Source organism: Hemitrygon akajei, chromosome 11, assembly GCF_048418815.1.
Source record: "Hemitrygon akajei chromosome 11, sHemAka1.3, whole genome shotgun sequence".
In the NCBI taxonomy this organism is placed as follows: domain Eukaryota; kingdom Metazoa; phylum Chordata; class Chondrichthyes; order Myliobatiformes; family Dasyatidae; genus Hemitrygon; species Hemitrygon akajei.
This window is the reverse complement of record NC_133134.1, coordinates 80,496,769-80,517,845: the sequence shown is the minus strand read 5'-3', so window position 1 is coordinate 80,517,845 and position 21,077 is coordinate 80,496,769. Positions and strand designations below refer to the sequence as shown.

General features: G+C 56.5%; 1 protein-coding gene across 2 annotated transcripts in view; it reads left to right on the top strand.

The window, feature by feature from the left end:
- The first annotated feature begins 1,818 nt into the window (after positions 1-1,818).
- Positions 1,819-21,077, top strand: part of rusc1 (RUN and SH3 domain containing 1) — a 33,527-nt gene continuing 14,268 nt past the window's right edge. The window contains exons 1-3 of one of the 2 annotated variants that reach the window (XM_073061205.1): positions 1,819-3,866; positions 18,952-19,350; positions 20,042-20,176. In XM_073061205.1, the coding sequence (XP_072917306.1) occupies positions 2,255-3,866; positions 18,952-19,350; positions 20,042-20,176 (2,146 nt within the window). In that variant the 5' untranslated portion in view covers positions 1,819-2,254. The remainder of the gene's footprint in view (positions 3,867-18,951; positions 19,351-20,041; positions 20,177-21,077) is intronic. The other variant, XM_073061206.1, reaches the window with a different exon arrangement.

The window sequence follows — 21,077 nt, the reverse complement described above, 5'->3', positions numbered from 1 at the left end:
AGGAGGAACGCCACACTGAGAGAGGGACGGAGAGGAGGAACGCCACACTGAGAGAGGGACAGAGAGGAGGGAACGCCACACTGAGAGAGGGACGGAGAGGAGGGAACACCACACTGAGAGAGGGACGGAGAGGAGGAACGCCACACTGAGAGAGGGACGGAGAGGAGGAACGCCACACTGAGAGAGGGACAGAGAGGAGGGAACGCCACACTGAGAGAGGGACGGAGAGGAGGAACGCCACACTGAGAGAGGGACAGAGAGGAGGGAACGCCACACTGAGGGAAGGACGGAGAGGAGGGAACACCACACTGAGAGAGGGACGGAGAGGAGGGAACACCACACTGAGAGAGGGACGGAGAGGAGGGAACACCACACTGAGGGAGGGACGGAGAGGAGGGAACACCACACTGAGAGAGGGACGGAGAGGAGGGAACACCACACTGAGAGAGGGACGGAGAGGAGGGAACACCACACTGAGAGAGGGACGGAGAGGAGGAACGCCACACTGAGAGAGGGACGGAGAGGAGGAACGCCACACTGAGAGAGGGACAGAGAGGAGGGAACGCCACACTGAGAGAGGGACGGAGAGGAGGAACGCCACACTGAGAGAGGGACAGAGAGGAGGGAACGCCACACTGAGAGAGGGACGGAGAGGAGGAACGCCACACTGAGAGAGGGACGGAGAGGAGGAACGCCACACTGCCGGATCAACAGCGAGGATGAAGCGCTGAGCTACAAGGAGGGACACTGGGCTACAGGGGAGGGGCAGTGTCCCATGAATAAATGAAAGTGGGTGCAAGTGACGACCCCTCAGCCCATTCATCCTGTTCCACCATACAATAGATCGTAGCTGATCTCTGCAAACAATCAGCCGAGGAACTTAGCGAGTGTGAGCAGCTTAGAGGGTAGGTGGGGGGGGGGGGGCGGGGGGAGAGGAATCCTTGGCAATTCGGGTGGAAACCTTGGGTCTGCCATCAGCTCCTTCCCCAAAGCCCGCAGTTCTTCCATTAAGGGTGAAAGTGAAATGTTTAAGGGGAACTTAAGGAGGAAATTCTTCAGTCGGGATGGGGGCGAGAGTGCGGAACGAGCTGCCAGCAGCGGCTCCAGGATTGATGTCAATATTTAAGCGAAGTTTGTATAGGTACATGGATGGGAGGTCTATGGTTTATGGGACTAGAAAGATTAATGGTTCGGCACGGCCTAGATGGGCTGAAGGGCCTGTTTCTGTGCTGTATGACTCTACCCCTACCTGAAAGATAGCTGCTGATGTGACCTTCGCCTCCCGCGGGGGCAGGAATTTCAGGATCTCATTCTCCTTCAGCCTCTGAGGTTGGAATTTATTTGCGCAGCATCCCTGGTTTAAATAACCAACGTCGCCCATCCATCCTCCTCTTCATGTCTACCCCGTCCTGTCCCCGATAGATCGAGGGAGCGCCGCGGCCCGTGGGGCGGAGAGGAGGGAGCGCCGCAGTACGAGGGGCGGGGCCGGGCGGTGACTGACAGCCTCCGCCCTGGAGCAGGAGCAGTGCGGAGACGGAGCGAGGCGGCGGCGGCGGCAGGTGATATCCAGGGAGTGGGGAGACGGGAGAGAGGAGACCCAGCCTGGACCTACCCGGTCCCGGGACACCCCCCGAGGGAAGGTCTGGGTCGCGCCGCAGGGTTGGGTCCCGCTTCCCATCGCCTGGGAACGGCGTCGGTGGGGTACCGGCACTGGGCGGGGTCTCGGGATCGAGCGCCGCACCCCAGGGTGGGGTAGGGTCGCGGGGTTGGGGGTCACGGCTCCGGTACCGGGCATCGCGGCTCCGGTACCGGGCATTGCGGGGCCGGGGGTCGCGGCTCCGGTACCGGGCATTGCGGAGTCGGGGGTCGCGGCTCCGGTACCGGGTAGGGCGGGTTCAGAGGCTGAGGGTCGCGGGCGAGCGTCACTGACCCGTTACTTCTCCCTCTTTCCCCCACCCCCAGTGAAGACGGCGACGGCGGTGGCGGTGTGGACCCGCGGGAGCAGCACCCCCGATCTCCCCAGCGAACCCCCTCCCCTTCCCCGACCGAATCGACCCCAACACTGACCCTCAACTCACCTCTGCCCTTCCTCGGAACCCTCACCCTCTGAGCCTTAACCCCTTACTCGGAGCTTTCAGTTTAACCCTTGACCCTCTACTTGTCCTCTGACCTCTGTCCCTCTCCTTCTGACCCCCTTCCACTCACTGCCCTCACCCTCTGACCTCTAACCCCACCCAGCGTGACCCCTGACCCCATGCTGTCCGGCAACATGCTGCCCTGCGTCATTCGGGAGTTTGACCTCCCCCGCGCCCTGGAGCCTCTCCCCAACCTGAACGCAGTGGGTTTGCCGGGTCGCTGCCTGGGTCTCTTGATTCCAGGCCCCGCGGCGACCGTCAGCACCTGGGAGACAGCTCAAGACCTTGGCTCTGGGCTGGATACCAATTGCAACAGGCCCAGGGTAGCCGGCTGGTCCTGGAGCTGGTCCCAGAGGGGAGCAGAGGCCTCCCTGACACCACCCTCCTCGCCCCCCTCATCCTCCCCTTCCTCGGGGACCTCCGAGTCTTTGGACTCTCCACCCTCAAAGGCCTCGCCTGCAACAAGGCCTGTAGAGTTCCCAGCCTCCCCTTCCACAAGTCGCTCCCCGCTCCTCACCTCTTCAGAATTCCCAGATACTCCGTCGTCCAAAGCCTCCCCAACAAATACCGGCACTGAATTCCCCGCATCCCCTTCTCCGAGTCTTTCCCCATCTCTGGATCCCTCAGAATTCCCGGTTACTCCCTCCTCAAAGGCCTCCCCAGCAATCGGGCATTTAGAATTCCAAGGCTCCCCTTCAATGGATTTCTCCCCCTCTCCAGGTCGCTTGGAATTCCCAGATACACCGTCCCTAAGGGCCTCCCAGGCAACAGGGCACCTGGAGTTCCCAGTCTCCCCTTCCCTGGGACGTTCCCCGTCTCTAGGTCCCTCAGAGTTCTCGGATGCTCTGTCCTCAACGGCCTCTCCCACAAATGGTCCCACAGAATTTCCAGTGTCTCCTTCCCTGGGACGTTCCCCATCTCCGGGTCCCTCGGAAATCTTGGATACTCCATCCTCAACGGCCTCCCCAACTCTGAAGCCCTCAGAGTTCCCTGCTTCTCCTTCTCTGGGACATCGTCCATGTGCGCATCCCTCAGAATTCCCAGATACCCTGTCCTCAAAAGCCTCCCCATCTCTGGGATTCTGTGAATTCCCAGACTCCCTTTCCCTGGGGCCCTCCCCATCTCCGCATTCCTCAGAATTCCGAGCTTCCTCATCTCCACATCCAGCAGAATTCCCAATCTCCCCATCTCCACATCCCTTAGAAATCCCAGACAGTCCGTCCTCAAAGTCCTCCTCCAGTCTGGGACCCTCTGAATTGCCATCTTCCCAGGGATCAACTTCCTCCCCAGAAGCCCCTGGGCTCCCAACCTCTCCCTCCCCAGGGGTCGCCCCTGCACCCGAGCATCTGCGAACCCAGGACCCAGCTGTCCCAGGGAGTGTGGGGTCCACACCCTCCCTTCCCCCGGGAGCCGCCCCTGCTCTTCCCACCCAGTCGCCCTCCCCCCCTCCCCCAGCTCACCTGGAGACCCTGGGTCAGGGGTCAGACAGGCCCCGGGTCACCACCTTTCACGAACTGGCGCTCAGGAGACGCCGTCCTCCGCCCCCGGTGCCCCGACCCCCAGCTCCGGACACCCGTGGGGTCACTGGACCCCCGCCTCCAGTGGTCACCTTCCGGGAGCTGAGGTGGAGGAGCCGGACAGGTACCCTGGAGCCCCAGGAGGCAGGAGCGGAGCAGGGGAATGGCGGAGAGCGGGGCAAGGCGGACGGGGGAGCCAAGCCAGCTGAGGAAGGTAAGTGGAGCAGACCGGATTCTGATCCGACGCCACAAGTAAGGTCGTAGAGCTTTTGGTATGTTGGCCTTCGTAAATCAGAGCACTCCCTACTGGAGACAGGATGTTGAGCCTGGCATTGGCGAGGCCTAATTTGCAGCACTGAGTGATCCACCTACAGGAAAGATGTCAGTAAGAGTGAAAGAACGCAGAGAAATCTAAAGGATGTTGCCAGGACTCGAGTCACAGGGAAAGGGTGAATAGGTGAGGACTTATTCCCTGGAGCACAGGAGAATGAGGGAAGATTTGACCGAGGTATACAGAATTATGAGGGGTATAGAGATAGGGTAAACACAAGCAGTCTTTCCGCTGAGTTTGGAAAGGTTGAAAGGTGAAATTGGCTAAACTCTCTGAGTTTAAAAACTCTTGAGGTGAGCCAGTGTTGATTATCAGTGAGGAGGAGACGTTATTCCCAATCCGAGGAAGTCAAGTACATTGCAGAGGGAGGTACAGAGGCCCAGGTTTTGGAGCCTGTTGATTAGAACTGAGGGTGTGATTGTCGAAACTCTCTGTTAGCGTTGGATGGGTGTACGTGCCTCCGACAGTCTCTCTGACCTTCCGTGGATGCAAGTCCCAGCACTGACCAGCAACCCACCGATTTAACACCAGCCTAATCATAGAACAATTTACAATGACCAATTAACCTACTAAGCAGTACGTCTCTGGACTGTGGGAGGAAACCCACACGGTCACGGGGAGAACGTGCAAACCCCTCGCAGAGGGCACTGAAATAGACCTCCGACTCCCCAATGATTGCATCGTGCTAACCGCGACACTTCAGTTGGTGTCTGGACGTAAGGATGAAACGCTGAGGCATCGGTCGGACGGTATTTGGAGGATGGTGGGAAGTTTGTCTCCTTATCTAAGAAAGGATGGGATGGCATTGGAGACGGTCCAGCGGAGGTTCAGGAGAACGAGGGCACGAGGTGCATTTGATGGCCCTCAGTTCTGTACAATTGTACCCACCTCGGAGGGAGACACATGAACGGCAGTGCGATTGGTTTTCATGAATGTAACAGAACGGTACTGAAATTAAAAATGAAAAGGCATTGCACGGTTTATTCTCGTAAATTTTATTTTGGAATTTTAAAGAAGTTTGATAGCCCTGGGCCTGTACTCACTGGAGTTTAGAACAATGGGGGGGGAGGGGATCTCATTGAGGTCTATCGAATATCGAAACGCCTCGACAGAGTGGATGTGGAGAGGATGTTTCCTATAGTGGGGGAGTCTAGGATCAGAGGACACAGATAGAGTGGATGTGGGGAGAATGTTTCCTATAGTGGAGGAGTCTAGGACCAGAGGGCACAGATAGAGTGGACGTGGAGAGGATGTTTCCTATAGTGGGGGAGTCTAGGACCAGAGGGCACGGATGGAGTGGATGTGGAGAGGATGTTTCCTGTAGAGGGGGAGTCTAGGACCAGAGGGCACGGATAGAGTGGATGTGGAGAGGATGTTTCCTATAGTGGGGGAGTCTAGGACCAGAGGGCACGGATAGAGTGGATGTGGAGAGGATGTTTCCTATAGTGGGGGAGTCTAGGACCAGAGGGCATGGATAGAGTGGATGTGGAGAGGATGTTTCCTATAGTGGGGGAGTCTAGGACCAGAGGGCACAGATAGAGTGGATGTGGAGAGGATGTTTCCTATAGTGGGGGAGTCTAGGACCAGAGGGCACAGACAGAGTGGATGTGGAGAGGATGTTTCCTATAGTGGGGGAGTCTAGGACCAGAGGGCACAGACAGAGTGGATGTGGAGAGGATGTTTCCTGTAGTGTGTGAGTCTAGGACCAGAGGGCACAGACGGAGTGGATGTGGAGAGGTTGTTTCCTATAGTGGGGGAGTCTAGGACCAGAGGGCACAGACTGAGTGGATGTGGAGAGGATGTTTCCTATAGTGGGGGAGTCTAGGACCAGAGGGCACAGACAGAGTGGATGTGGAGAGGATGTTTCCTATAGTGGGGGAGTCTAGGACCAGAGGGCACAGATAGAGTGGATGTGGAGAGGATGTTTCCTATAGTGGGGGAGTCTAGGACCAGAGGGCACGGATAGAGTGGATGTGGAGAGGATGTTTCCTATAGTGGGGGAGTCTAGGACCAGAGGGCACGGATAGAGTGGACGTGGAGAGGATGTTTCCTATAGTGGGGGAGTCTAGGACCAGAGGGCACGGATAGAGTGGACGTGGAGAGGATGTTTCCTATAGTGGGGGAGTCTAGGACCAGAGGGCATGGATAGAGTGGATGTGGAGAGGATGTTTCCTATAGTGGGGGAGTCTAGGATCAGAGGGCACGGATAGAGTGGATGTGGAGAGGTTGTTTCCTGTGGTGGGGGAGTCTAGGACCAGAAGGCACAGACGGAGTGGATGTGGAGAGGATGTTTCCTATAGTGGGGGAGTCTAGGACCAGAGGGCACGGATAGAGTGGATGTGGAGAGGATGTTTCCTATAGTGGGGGAGTCTAGGACCAGAGGGCATGGATAGAGTGGATGTGGAGAGGATGTTTCCTATAGTGGGGGAGTCTAGGACCAGAGGGCATGGATAGAGTGGATGTGGAGAGGATGTTTCCTATAGTGGGGGAGTCTAGGACCAGAGGGCATGGATAGAGTGGATGTGGAGAGGATGTTTCCTATAGTGGGGGAGTCTAGGACCAGAGGGCACGGATGTAGTGGATGTGGAGAGGATGTTTCCTATAGTGGGGGAGTCGAGGACCAGAGGGCACAGCCTTAGAACAGAGATGAGGAAGAATTTCTTTACCTTGAGTGTGGTGAATCTGTGAAATTAATTGCCACAGAGTTGTGGAAGCCGGGTCACTGGGTGTATTTAAAGCGGAGGCTTATTTATTTATTTGGTGATACAGAGAGGAGTCGGCCCTTTGAGCCACACCACCCCAGAAACCCCTACCAATCCCAGTTAACAACAACCTAATCACGGGACAGTTCTCAATGCCCAGTTAACCTACCTGCTCTGTCTTTGCACTGTAGGGGGAAACTGGAGGACTTGGAGAATACGTAAGTGTTCCATGGGGAGGAAGTAAAGAGACGCCTTACAGAATGGCGTCGGAAGTGACTCGGGAATGCCCTGAGCTGTAATAGTGTCACGCTAACCAGTCCTTGATCAGATCCTTGATTATTGAGGACTAAAGGTGACAAGGAGAATGGGGTTGAGAGGGAAAATAAATCAGTCATGATCGAATGGTAGGAGGACTGAGTTCCAGAGCCCCGAGGTAATGTAGAAGCTCTATAAAACCACTTGGAGTGTGGCGTTCACTCCTGGTTACTGTATTGTAGAAAAGATGTGGAAGCTTTGGAGAGGGTGCTGAGGAGATTTACCAGGATGCCGCCTGGATTAGAGAGGGTGCAGAGGAGATTTACCAGGATGCTGCCTGGATTAGAGAGGGTGCTGAGGAGATTTACCAGGATGCTGCCTGGATTAGAGAGGGTGCTGAGGAGATTTACCAGGATGCTGCCTGGATTAGAGAGGGTACAGAGGGATTTACCAGGATGCTGCCCGGATTAGAGAGGGTGCTGAGGAGATTTACCAGGATGCCGCCTGGATTAGAGAGGGTGCTGAGGAGATTTACCAGGATGCTGCCTGGATTAGAGAGGGTACAGAGGGATTTACCAGGATGCTGCCCGGATTAGAGAGGGTGCTGAGGAGATTTACCAGGATGCTGCCCGGATTAGAGAGGGTGCTGAGGAGATTTACCAGGATGCTGCCCGGATTAGAGAGGGTACAGAGGAGATTTACCAGGATGCTGCCCGGATTAGAGAGGGTGCTGAGGAGATTTACCAGGATGCTGCCTGGATTAGAGAGGGTGCTGAGGAGATTTACCAGGATGCTGCCTGGATTAGAGAGGGTGCAGAGGAGATTTACCAGGATGCTGCCCGGATTAGAGAGGGTGCTGAGGAGATTTACCAGGATGCTGCCTGGATTAGAGAGGGTGCTGAGGAGATTTACCAGGATGCTGCCTGGATTAGAGAGGGTGCTGAGGAGATTTACCAGGATGCTGCCTGGATTAGAGAGGGTGCTGAGGAGATTTACCAGGATGCTGCCCGGATTAGAGAGGGTGCTGAGGAGATTTACCAGGATGCTGCCTGGATTAGAGAGGGTGCAGAGGAGATTTACCAGGATGCTGCCCGGATTAGAGAGGGTGCAGAGGAGATTTACCAGGATGCTGCCTGGATTAGAGAGGGTGCAGAGGAGATTCACCAGGATGCCGCCTGGATTAGAGAGGGTACAGAGGAGATTTACCAGGATGCTGCCTGGATTAGAGAGGGTGCAGAGGAGATTTACCAGGATGCTGCCCGGATTAGAGAGGGTGCTGAGGAGATTTACCAGGATGCTGCCTGGATTAGAGAGGGTGCTGAGGAGATTTACCAGGATGCTGCCCGGATTAGAGAGGGTGCAGAGGAGATTTACCAGGATGCTGCCTGGATTAGAGAGGGTGCAGAGGAGATTCACCAGGATGCCGCCTGGATTAGAGAGGGTACAGAGGAGATTTACCAGGATGCGGCCTGGATTAGAGAGGGTGCAGAGGAGATTTACCAGGATGCTGCCCGGATTAGAGAGGGTGCAGAGGAGATTTACCAGGATGCTGCCTGGATTAGAGAGGGTGCAGAGGAGATTTACCAGGATGCGGCCTGGATTAGAGAGGGTGCAGAGGAGATTTACCAGGATGCTGCCCGGATTAGAGAGGGTGCAGAGGAGATTTACCAGGATGCTGCCTGGATTAGAGAGGGTGCAGAGGAGATTCACCAGGATGCCGCCTGGATTAGAGAGGGTGCAGAGGAGAATCACCAGGATGCCGCCTGGATTAGAGAGGGTGCAGAGGAGATTTACCAGGATGCTGCCTGGATTAGAGAGGGTGCAGAGGAGATTTACCAGGATGCTGCCCGGATTAGAGAGGGTGCAGAGGAGATTTACCAGGATGCTGCCCGGATTAGAGAGGGTGCAGAGGAGATTTACCAGGAAGCTGCCTGGATTAGAGAGGGTACAGAGGAGATTTACCAGGATGCGGCCTGGATTAGAGAGGTTGCAGAGGAGATTTACCAGGATGCTGCCCGGATTAGAGAGGGTGCAGAGGAGATTTACCAGGATGCTGCCTGGATTAGAGAGGGTGCAGAGGAGATTTACCAGGATGCTGCCCGGATTAGAGAGGGTGCAGAGGAGATTTACCAGGATGCGGCCTGGATTAGAGAGGGTGCAGAGGAGATTTACCAGGATGCGGCCTGGATTAGAGAGGGTGCAGAGGAGATTTACCAGGATGCTGCCTGGATTAGAGAGGGTGCAGAGGAGATTTACCAGGATGCCGCCTGGATTAGAGAGGGTGCTGAGGAGATTTACCAGGATGCCGCCTGGATTAGAGAGGGTGCAGAGGAGATTTACCAGGATGCTGCCCGGATTAGAGAGGGTGCAGAGGAGATTTACCAGGATGCCGCCTGGATTAGAGAGGGTGCAGAGGAGATTTACCAGGATGCTGCCCGGATTAGAGAGGCTGCAGAGGAGATTTACCAGGATGCTGCCTGGATTAGAGAGGGTGCAGAGGAGATTTACCAGGATGCTGCCCGGATTAGAGAGGCTGCAGAGGAGATTTACCAGGATGCTGCCCGGATTAGAGAGGGTGCAGAGGAGATTTACCAGGATGCTGCCCGGATTAGAGAGGGTGCAGAGGAGATTTACCAGGATGCTGCCCGGATTAGAGAGGGTGCAGAGGAGATTTACCAGGATGCTACCCGGATTAGAGAGGGTGCAGAGGAGGTTTACCAGGATGCTGCCTGGATTAGAGAGGGTGCAGAGGAGATTTACCAGGATGCTGCCTGGATTAGAGAGGGTGCAGAGGAGATTTACCAGGATGCCGCCTGGATTAGAGAGGGTGCTGAGGAGATTTACCAGGATGCCGCCTGGATTAGAGAGGGTGCTGAGGAGATTTACCAGGATGCTGCCTGGATTAGAGAGGGTGCAGAGGAGATTTACCAGGATGCTGCCTGGATTAGAGAGGGTGCAGAGGAGATTTACCAGGATGCTGCCTGGATTAGAGAGGGTGCAGAGGAGATTTACCAGGATGCTGCCTGGATTAGAGAGGGTGCTGAGGAGATTTACCAGGATGCTGCCTGGATTAGAGAGGGTGCTGAGGAGATTTACCAGGATGCTGCCCGGATTAGAGAGGGTGCAGAGGAGATTTACCAGGATGCTGCCCGGATTAGAGAGGGTGCAGAGGAGATTTACCAGGATGCTGCCTGGATTAGAGAGGGTGCTGAGGAGATTTACCAGGATGCTGCCTGGATTAGAGAGGGTGCTGAGGAGATTTACCAGGATGCTGCCCGGATTAGAGAGGGTGCAGAGGAGATTTACCAGGATGCTGCCCGGATTAGAGAGGGTGCTGAGGAGATTTACCAGGATGCCGCCTGGATTAGAGAGGGTGCAGAGGAGATTTACCAGGATGCCGCCTGGATTAGAGAGGGTGCTGAGGAGATTTACCAGGATGCTGCCCGTATTAGAGAGGGTGCTGAGGAGATTTACCAGGATGCTGCCTGGATTAGAGAGGGTGCTGAGGAGATTTACCAGGATGCTGCCTGGATTAGAGAGGGTGCTGAGGAGATTTACCAGGATGCTGCCCGGATTAGAGAGGGTGCAGAGGAGATTTACCAGGATGCTGCCTGGATTAGAGAGGCTGCAGAGGAGATTCACCAGGATGCTGCCTGGATTAGAGAGGGTGCTGAGGAGATTTACCAGGATGCTGCCTGGATTAGAGAGGGTGCAGAGGAGATTTACCAGGATGCTGCCTGGATTAGAGAGGGTACAGAGGAGATTTACCAGGATGCTGCCCGGATTAGAGAGGGTACAGAGGAGATTTACCAGGATGCTGCCCGGATTAGAGAGGGTGCAGAGGAGATTTACCAGGATGCTGCCCGGATTAGGGAGGGTACAGAGGAGATTTACCAGGATGCCGCCCGGATTAGAGAGGGTACAGAGGAGATTTACCAGGATGCTGCCCGGATTAGAGAGGGTACAGAGGAGATTTACCAGGATGCTGCCCGGATTAGAGAGGGTGCAGAGGAGATTCACCAGGATGCTGCCCGGATTAGAGAGGGTACAGAGGAGATTTACCAGGATGCTGCCCGGATTAGAGAGGGTGCAGAGGAGATTCACCAGGATGCTGCCCGGATTAGAGAGGGTGCAGAGGAGATTCACCAGGATGCTGCCCGGATTAGAGAGGGTACAGAGGAGATTTACCAGGATGCTGCCTGGATTAGAGAGGGTGCAGAGGAGATTCACCGGGATGCTGCCTGGATTAGAGAGGGTGCTGAGGAGATTCACCAGGATGCTGCCCGGATTAGAGAGGGTACAGAGGAGATTTACCAGGATGCTGCCTGGATTAGAGAGGGTGCAGAGGAGATTCACCGGGATGCTGCCTGGATTAGAGAGGGTGCTGAGGAGATTTACCAGGATGCTGCCTGGATTAGAGAGGGTGCAGAGGAGATTTACCAGGATGCTGCCTGGATTAGAGAGGGTGCAGAGGAGATTTACCAGGATGCTGTCTGGATTAGAGAGGGTGCAGAGGAGATTGACCAGGATGCTGCCTGGATTAGAGAGCGTGCAGAGGAGATTTACCAGGATGCCGCATGGATTAGAGAGGGTGCAGAGGAGATTCACCAGGATGCTGCCCGGATTAGAGAGGGTACAGAGGAGATTTACCAGGATGCTGCCCGGATTAGAGAGGGTGCAGTGGAGATTTACCAGGACGCCGCCTGGATTAGAGAGGGTGCAGAGGAGATTTACCAGGATGCCGCATGGATTAGAGAAGGTGTCTTATTGAGGGAAGACTGAGCGAGCCAGGGCTTTCCCCTTTGGAGAGGAGGAGGGTGAGAGGTGACTTCTGGAGGATAAGAAGCACTGATTGAGTGGATAGCTGGAGACTTTCTCCCCTCGGGTGGAGACAAGACAGCAAGGTGGTTCGAGGAAGGTGTAAGGGAGATGTCAGAAGTAAGGTGGGTGCATGGTCTGTGCTGAGACTCTCAGACAGGCACGTTGATGCTAGACAAATGTGTCACAGATATACCAGGAAGTTAATTATTTGCTCACTTCCAAAACTCCTTACATCCCTGTACAGCCCACCCCGTCCCTGTACAGCCCACCCCGTCCCTGTCGAACCCTCCCCGTCCCTGTCGAACCCTCCCCGTCCCTGTCGAACCCTCCCCGTCCCTGTCGAACCCTCCCCGTCCCTGTCGAACCCTCCCCGTCCCTGTACAGCCCCCCCGTCCCTGTACAGCCCACCCCGTCTCTGTCGAACCCTCTCCGTCCCTGTCGAACCCTCCCCGTCCCTGTCGAACCCTCCCCGTCCCTGTCGAACCCTCCCCGTCCCTGTACAGCCCACCCCGTCCCTGTACAGCCCAACCCGTCCCTGTACAGCCCACCCCGTCCCTGTACAGCCTACCCCGTCCCTGTCGAACCCTCCCCGTCCCTGTCGTACCCTCCCAGTCCCTGTACGGCCCACCCCGTCCCTGTACAGCCCACCCCGTCCCTGTACAGCCCACCCCGTCCCTGTACAGCCCAACCCGTCCCTGTACAGCCCACCCCGTCCCTGTACAGCCTACCCCGTCCCTGTCGAACCCTCCCCGTCCCTGTACAGCCCCCCCCCGTCCCTGTACAGCCCACCCCGTCCCAGTACAGCCCACCCCGTCCCAGTACAGCCCACCCCGTCCCTGTCGAGCCCACCCCGTCCCTGTCGAACCCTCCCCGTCCCTGTACAGCCCTCCCCGTCCCTGTCGAGCCCACCCCGTCCCTGTCGAACCCTCCCCGTCCCTGTACAGCCCTCCCCGTCCCTGTCGAACCCTCCCCGTCCCTGTCGAACCCTCCCCGTCCCTGTCGAACCCTCCCCGTCCCTGTACAGCCCCCCCGTCCCTGTCGAACCCTCCCCGTCCCTGTACAGCCCCCCCGTCCCTGTACAGCCCCCCCGTCCCTGTCGAACCCTCCCCGTCCCTGTACAGCCCCCCCGTCCCTGTACAGCCCCCCCGTCCCTGTCGAACCCTCCCCGTCCCTGTACAGCCCTCCCCGTCCCTGTCGAACCCTCCCCGTCCCTGTACAGCCCCCCCGTCCCTGTCGAACCCTCCCCGTCCCTGTACAGCCCTCCCCGTCCCTGTACAGCCCTCCCCGTCCCTGTACAGCCCACCCCGTCCCTGTCGAACCCTCCCCGTCCCTGTCGAACCCTCCCCGTCCCTGTACAGCCCTCCCCGTCCCTGTACAGCCTTCCCTGTCCCTGTCGAACCCTCATCTCTATGTGCTATGTGGAAGGGTTATATTATGATCTTGTAGTAGGCTAAATGGTTAGCACATTATTGTGGGCCAAAGGGCCTGTACTGTGCTATGCAGAACCAGGCTGGCTGGGTGGACTTGTGGTCTGGATAGGTGTGACTGTAGGAAACACTGCTGAGTGTACTCTCAGAGAAAGCCGAGCCATTGTGATGACAGGGCTGTAGTGATGCAGGGGTTAACAACGTACACAGTGACGGATCGGAGCAGGAGGGGCTCAGGCCCCATTGGATCATGTTCACTGCCGCTTCCTGCTCCCTGCTCCCGAGGCTGGCAGCAGGGAGCCAGGAACCCGGCCCCCAGACCCCAGGCTGAACACCTCGGCTGGAGGGAGAGGGTTCCGGGCCTAACTCTGGCTGTGTGTGGGAGGTGAGTGAGAGGTGGGGCCTTGCTAAGAGAGGTTGCTGCAGGCACCACCAGCATCAGTCAGCGTCAGAAGAATACCAGGAAGTGAATTATTTACCCACCTCAGAAACCCTCTGCATCCCCTGCACCCCTCCCCCTCTGTAAACCCGACCCGTCACTGTAACCTCTTCCATCTCTCCGTCACTGTAAACCCTCCCTGTCTCTGAAACCCTCTGCATCCCCCTCCCCCCCTCTGTAAACCCGACCCGTCACTGTAACCTCTTCCATCTCTCCGTCACCGTAAACCCTCCGTCTCTGAAACCCTCTGCATCCCCCTCCCCTCCCCCTCTGTAAACCCGACCCGTCACTGTAACCTCTTCCATCTCTCCGTCACTGTAAACCCTCCCTGTCTCTGAAACCCTCTGCATCCCCCTCCCCTCCCCCTCTGTAAACCCGACCCGTCACTGTAAACCCTCCCTGTCTCTGAAACCCTCTGCATCCCCCTCCCCTCCCCCTCTGTAAACCCGACCCGTCACTGTAACCTCTTCCATCTCTCCGTCACTGTAAACCCTCCGTCTCTGAAACCCTCTGCATCCCCCTCCCCTCCCCCTCTGTAAACCCGACCCGTCACTGTAACCTCTTCCATCTCTCCGTCACTGTAAACCCTCCCTGTCTCTGAAACCCTCTGCATCCCCCTCCCCTCCCCCTCTGTAAACCCGACCCGTCACTGTAACCTCTTCCATCTCTCCGTCACTGTAAACCCTCCCTGTCTCTGAAACATCTTACATCCCCTGTATTCCTCCCCCTCTGTAAACCCGTCTCCATCTCTCCGTCACTGTAAACCCCTCCAGCCCCCTACACCCCTCCTCGTCTCTGTAACCCCCTCTGGCCTCCACACCCGTCCCCTTCTCTGTAACCCCTCCAGCCCCCTACACCCCTCCTCGTCTCTGTAACCCCCCTGGCCTCCACACCCGTCCCCTTCTCTGTAACCCCTCCAGCCCCCTACACCCCTCCTCGTCTCTGCCTTCCCCTTCTCTGTATGTACATGTCGCCACATACAACCCTGAGGTTCTTTTCCTGCGAGCATGTTTAGCAAATCTATAAAACAGAATCTGTAAATTGTAAACATCAGGAAACTGTGAACAAATGCAGATATAATTAACGAGCATGGAATAACCATGTAACAGAGTCCTTACGTGAGTGTAGCTGTCCCCTTTTGTTCAGGAGCCTGATGGTTGAGGGGTAGTAATGGTTCCTGAACTTGGTGGTGGGAGCCCTGAGGCTCCTGTACCTTCTACCTGATGGCAGCAACGAGAAAAGGGCATGGCCTGGGTGGTGAGGATCTCTGATGATGAATGCTGCTCGTAGATATGCTCAGTGGTTGGGAGGGCTTTACCCGTGAAATACTGGACTGAATCTACCACCTTTTGCAGGATTTTCCACTCAAAGGCTTTGGTGTTCCCATACCGGACTGTAACACGGCCGGTCAGCACACTTCCCACCACGCATCTGTAGAAATTTGCCAAGGTTTTTGATGACATGCTGAATCTCCGCAGATTCCTTTCTTCTTCACAATAATATTTACGTGAGGGGTCCAGGACAGGTCCTCTGAGACAGTGACACCCAGGAATTTAAAGTTACTGACCCTCTCCACCTCTGATCCTCCAATAATTTCTGGTTCATGGACCTTTGGTTTCCTTCTCCTGAAGTCTACAATCAGTTCCTTGGTCTTATTGACATTGAGTGAGAGGTTATGACAGCACTCAGCCAGATTCCTACTCTCCCTCCTGTATGCTGATCCATCACCCCCTTTGATACAGCCCAGAACAGCGGTGTTGTTAGCAAACTTATGTATGGTGTTAGAGCTGAGCTTAGCCACACAGTCAGAGGTGTAAAACGAGTGGAGCAGGGGCTAAGCACACGTCCCCGTGGTGCTCCTGTGCTGATGGAGATTGTGGAGGAGATGTTTTCATCAATCCGAACCGACAAATGAGGAAATTCAGGATCCAATTGCACAAGGGGTATTGAAGCCCAGGTCTTGGGGGGGATGATGGTGTTAAATGCTGAGCTGTAATCGGTAAAGAGCATCCTGATGTATGTATCTTCACTGTCCGGATGTTCCGGGGTTGTGTGAAGAGCCAACGAAATAGCATCTGCTGTAGACCTGTTGCTTTGCTAGGCAAATTGGAGCAGATCCAAGTCTCCATTCAGACAAGGAGCTGATCAGCTTCAATGCCACTTCATCACTGTGGGTGGAAGTGCCACCGGGCAGCAGTCATTAAGGGAAGTTACCACACTCTTCTTGGACACTGGTACGACTGAAGCACAGAGTGCTGAGGCGAGAGGTTGAAGATATCCATGAACACACCAGCCAGTTGGTCGGCCCAGGGGGTCTTCGGTACTCGGCCAGCTATTCCATCCGGACCGGACGCTTTCCTTGCATTCACTCCCTTGAAGGCAGCCCGCACGTCGTCATCGGATACTGAGGGGTGTGTGATGGTTCCTCCCTGTTCTGGTGGTCAGCTCATCTGGGAAGCTCTGCTGTCCCCTCGGTCGCAAGATTTCGCTTCGTAGGAGGTGATGGCGTTCAAACCCTGCCCCAGCTGTTGAGCATCCCTCGTTGATTCCAGTCCGGTCTGGAATCTCCACTTCACCCGAGACATGACATACCTGCACCTCTTGTAGCATTCCCCATCTCCGGCCTCTGATCTGGCTCTCAGCAGGTTCCGGATTTCATTGTCCATCCGGGGCTTCTCACACTGCACGATTTTGTGGGGGCACACTCGTCCACCACTAGTCTGTAATGACCCTGGTGTAGTCATTCAGGATCTCAGATGAGTTCTTTGAACACGGCCCAGTCCACTGACAAGGCAATCCTCAGCCTCCCATAACCACCTCTCAGCGGCCTTGATCTCTGGAGCCCGGGGCGTTAGGCTCTGTCCGTGTGCAGGCAGCAGGAATGCAGCCAAATGGTCTGATTTGCCAAAATGAGGCCTCGGAAAGTAACGATAGGCACTCCTTATTGTAGTGTAGCCGTGCTCTTGTGTTTGTTGGGACTATATATTGGGGTCGATGTAAAGGGGATGTTGAGGGACAGCACGGTCTCGATGGGCTGACGGACCTGTTTCTCTGCCGTTTATTAGGTTCTAGCAGGTTTTGTTTTCCGTGGTGGTGTGTGTCTGTCTGTCCAGGTGGGTTTCCATGCCAGATAATGGATATGCGATGGGCACACCACAGGGCCTGCGACTCACATTCAATTCCCGTTTGTACCTTCTCCACGTGACCATGTGGGTTTCCTCCCACAGTCCAAAGACGTACAAGTTAATAGGTTAATTGGCCATGTGTGTAATTGGTCAGCATGGGCTCATTAGGGCGGAAGGGCTGAATCTCCGAATAAATAAATAAATTAGAAATAAAGTGGTTAGTATTTTAGAACACAGGCCCTTCGGCCCACAATTTAGTGTCGACCCTTTAACCTACTCCTACATCAGTCTAACCCTTCCCTCCCACCGAACCCTCCAATTTTCGCTTCCTCCCTTCTGAGGTGGGAACTCTGGGAGAGCCACTATATATAATGCAGAGTAGCTGAGGGCGTTTGAGGAATGTCGCTTGGAAAGGGGGATTTAGACGGGGCAGCTAGAGAGGATTTGAGAGAAGGGGGAATAGGCCAATAGTCTTATAGTCTTTGCCCAGTGACCCTGGGAGGAATCATCCAGGGTTGCTTGCTAACTTGGATGCTGGGGAGGCTAGTGCCCATAATGGATCACAACTTTCTGCAACTTTTCCTGATCCTGTGCAGTGTCCCCTCCATACCGAACACTGATGCAACCAGTTAGAATGCTCTCCACGGTTCATCACGGTAGAAATTTGTGAGTATCTTCCATGGTAGACCAATTCTCTTCAAACTCCTGATGAAGTATACCCAATGTCATGCCTTCTTTCCAATTGCGCAATATGTTGGGCCTGGATAGATCCTCAGAGATGTTGACACCCAGGAACATGAAACTGCCCACCCTTCCCACTCCTGATCCCTCGATGAGGACTGGTGAGTGTTTCCTCGACTTCCCCTTCCTGAAGTCCACAATCAATTCCGAGATCTTGCTGATGCTGAGCGCAAGGTTGTTGGTGCCACACCACTCAGCCAGCTGGCCTACCTCCCTCGATTTATCTCACTCCACCTGAAATTCTGCCAATGACACTGGCAAATTTATAGATGGTGTTTGCGCTGTGCCTGGCCACACAGGGGTGGGTGTAGAGAGAGTGGAGCAGTGGGCTAAGCACGCATCCTTGAGGTTGGCTGTCAGCAAGGAGGAGGTGTTATTTCCGATCCGCACGGTCTGCGATCTCCTGATGAGGAAGCCAAGTAGGCAGTTACAGAGGGAGGTACAGAGACCCAGGATTTGGAGCTTATTGATTAGAACTGAGGGTACGATAGTGTTGTCAACTGAGCTGTAATCAGTAAACGGCACCCTGGCGTAGGTATCAGGCAGGGTTCCTGCTCCCCATCGCTGCCTGGTGACCACTCAGGGTAATTAACCCTTTTCAGGGCATTGCTCTGGTCTCTCTCATTCTTTCTCTCTCATTGTTTCTGAATGTCTCATTGTGTCTTGGTCGTGACTAACTCATGCATATTCTCTTTTCCATTCTCTCTCCCCCCCCCCTCCCCCCTCAATGATTTCACGTCGACTGTGTGTCTGTTCCATCGTTTCGTCTGTGACGCGAACCTTCGTCTCCAACTTGTCCATCTCCACCTCTTCACCCCACCCTTGCCTCCCTGACCCATGCTCCCTTCTGCACTATCCCCCTTCTCTCCCTCGCTCCCCTCTCAAACTCACTGATCCCCTCTTGGACAAACTCCCTCTTTCCTTGCCATTCTCTGCCCCCTCTCTCCCTCCCCCTACCCCCCACTTCCTGTACCTCTCCCTGTCCGTGGCCACTTCCTCAACATCCGTCTCCCCCCTTTTGTCCCACATCCTTCTTTCCCCCACTCCCCATCCTCATCCCGGTCCGTGACCCCTTCCTCCCCGTCATTCTCCCTGTCCAACTCCCCCACTCCCCATTTGCTACCCCCCCGCCTCCACATCTGTCTCCCCCCATCCCACTTCCCCAACTCCCCATCGCCTAACCCCCATTCTCCCTGTCCGTCTCCCCTATCCCCCTGTCCAACTCCCCCCACTGTCTACCCCTCTGCCTCCCTGTCTGTCCTCCCCCTCCACCTCCCCCACTCCCTACCCCTTCTGCCCCTTCCGCCCCATTCTCTCCTCATCTCATCTCTCTACCCCCCTTTCTCCCCCACCCCACCATCTTTCCCCCTCATTTCTCCACTGATCTCCCTTCCTTTCATCCCCTGTCTCTGGCCCTCTCACTATCCTCCCCCTCCCTCTTCCCTTCCCCTCATTCAGCCTCCCCCCTGTGCGCTGTCCACCAGCGCCCACAGTCCCTTCCCCTCCAGCCCTTCCTGCTGTGCCTCTCGTTCCCAACGCCCAGCCTCTCCCCCGTGCCCCTGCCCCCTGCTGTGGACGTACAGGCTGATCCTCAGTGCCCTGGGCGCCCCTCGCCCGTGGGGGCATACACTCCCCCTCAGCGAGGGAGTCTCCCGCTCTCCCTGGCCCCGTCTCCAGGCCTCGGCTCAGCGTGTTCCCCCACCCACCCCAGGGCATGGAGCTTCCCCTCCCCCCTGATCGCCCCCCTCGGGCAGCTCCTGGGCCCGGCCCCTGCCCTCCCCCCCCTGACGGAAGCTGCTCGGAGAGACGGTGGATCGGAAGGTGCGGGTGAAGGGTCCGCTGTTCGGAACGCTGGCAGTAAGTGGCTCTCGTTCTCACGGCCGATGCCTCCCGCAGCCCCTCGTGCCCACCAACCTCCTGCTCTGCTCATCCTCCGCTCCCTCCATCCCCTACTCCACAACCCCACACCAGTAACCCTCCTCTCCATCGTCCCTCCACTCTCTCCCCACCCCCTCCCTATCCCTACCCCTCTCTATTCTCCAAACACCTCCCTCACCCTCTCCTCAACACACTCCACACCCTTCCTCCCATCCCCTCCCCCCTCCTGCACTCTGCACCCTGCACCCTTCACCCTCTCTCCTGCACCTGCCCCTTACCCCCTCCTGCACCCTGCACCCTTCACCCCCTCTCCTGCGCCCCACGCCCCCCCCCCCCTGTATGCCCCGTCCCTTCTCCTGCCCCCTCCCCTCTCCCTCACATACACTCCCTCTCTTTTCCACTGTTTCCTGGTCTGGGAGATGGGGGTATCCCCAGTACTGATGCAGGGGGGAGTCCATTGAAAATATCACCACCAACATAGGTGGATATATTTGCCTGTCTGGGGTCAAGTGCGAGGTGGGGAGCTGGAAAAGACGACAGTATTGGCCAGTAGGGATGAATGGCCTCGTGACCCTGTTTTAGACCCTTCACCTTGTGCTGGAGCTGTGTGGGGGGTGGGTTGCTGTGGGAGGTGTGGAAGTGTCTCTGACCCCTGTATTGTGTCCGACAGCGGCCGGCAGCCATCCTGTACCTGGGGATTCCTGTGCAGGACAGTGTGGGATGTCTGAACTGTCCTCAACCCCCCCTCTCCGTCCACCCTACCCTGGGGACAGGGCCCCTCCGTCCAGACGACAACACAAGAAAGGTGAGAGGCTGAGGGTGGGAGTCACCATCGCTCACACTAATGTGGGAGGGGTGGTGAGGAAGGAACTCAGTGGGAGGGGAGGTTGGAGTGTTGTGCTGTGGGAGGGGTAGTGAGGGAGATCTCAGTGGGAGGGGTGGTGAGGGAGATCTCAGTGGGAGGGGTAGTGAGGGGATCTCAGTGGGAGGGGTGGTGAGGGAGATCTCAGTGGGAGGGGTAGTGAGGGAGATCTCAGTGGGGGGGTGGTGAGGGAGATCTCAGTGGGGGGGTGGTGAGGGGATCTCAGTGGGAGGGGTGGTGAGGGAGATCTCAGTGGGAGGGGTGGTGAGTGGGTTCTCAGTGGGAGGGGTGGTGAGGGGATCTCAGTGGGAGGGGTGGTGAGGGGATCTCAGTGGGAGGGGTAGTGAGGGGATCTCAGTGGGAGGGGTAGTGAGGGGATCTCAGTGGGAGGGGTGGTGAGGGGATCTCAGTGGGAGGGGTGGTGAGGGAGATCTCAGTGGGAGGGGTGGTGAGGGGGTTCTCAGTGGGAGGGGTGGTGTGGGGATCTCAGTGGGAGGGGTGGTGAGAGGATCTCAGTGGGAGGGGTGGTGTGGGGATCTCAGTGGGAGGGGTGGTGAGGGGATCTCAGTGGGAGGGGTAGTGAGGGGATCTCAGTGGGAGGGGTGGTGAGGGGATCTCAGTGGGAGGGGTGGTGAGGGAGATCTCAGTGGGAGGGGTGGTGAGGGAGATCTCAGTGGGGGGGGTGGTGAGGGAGATCTCAGTGGGAGGGGTGGTGAGGGAGATCTCAGTGGGAGGGGTGGTGAGGGAGATCTCAGTGGGAGGGGTGGTGAGGGGGTTCTCAGTGGGAGGGGTGGTGAGGGGATCTCAGTGGGAGGGGTGGTGAGGGGATCTCAGTGGGAGGGGT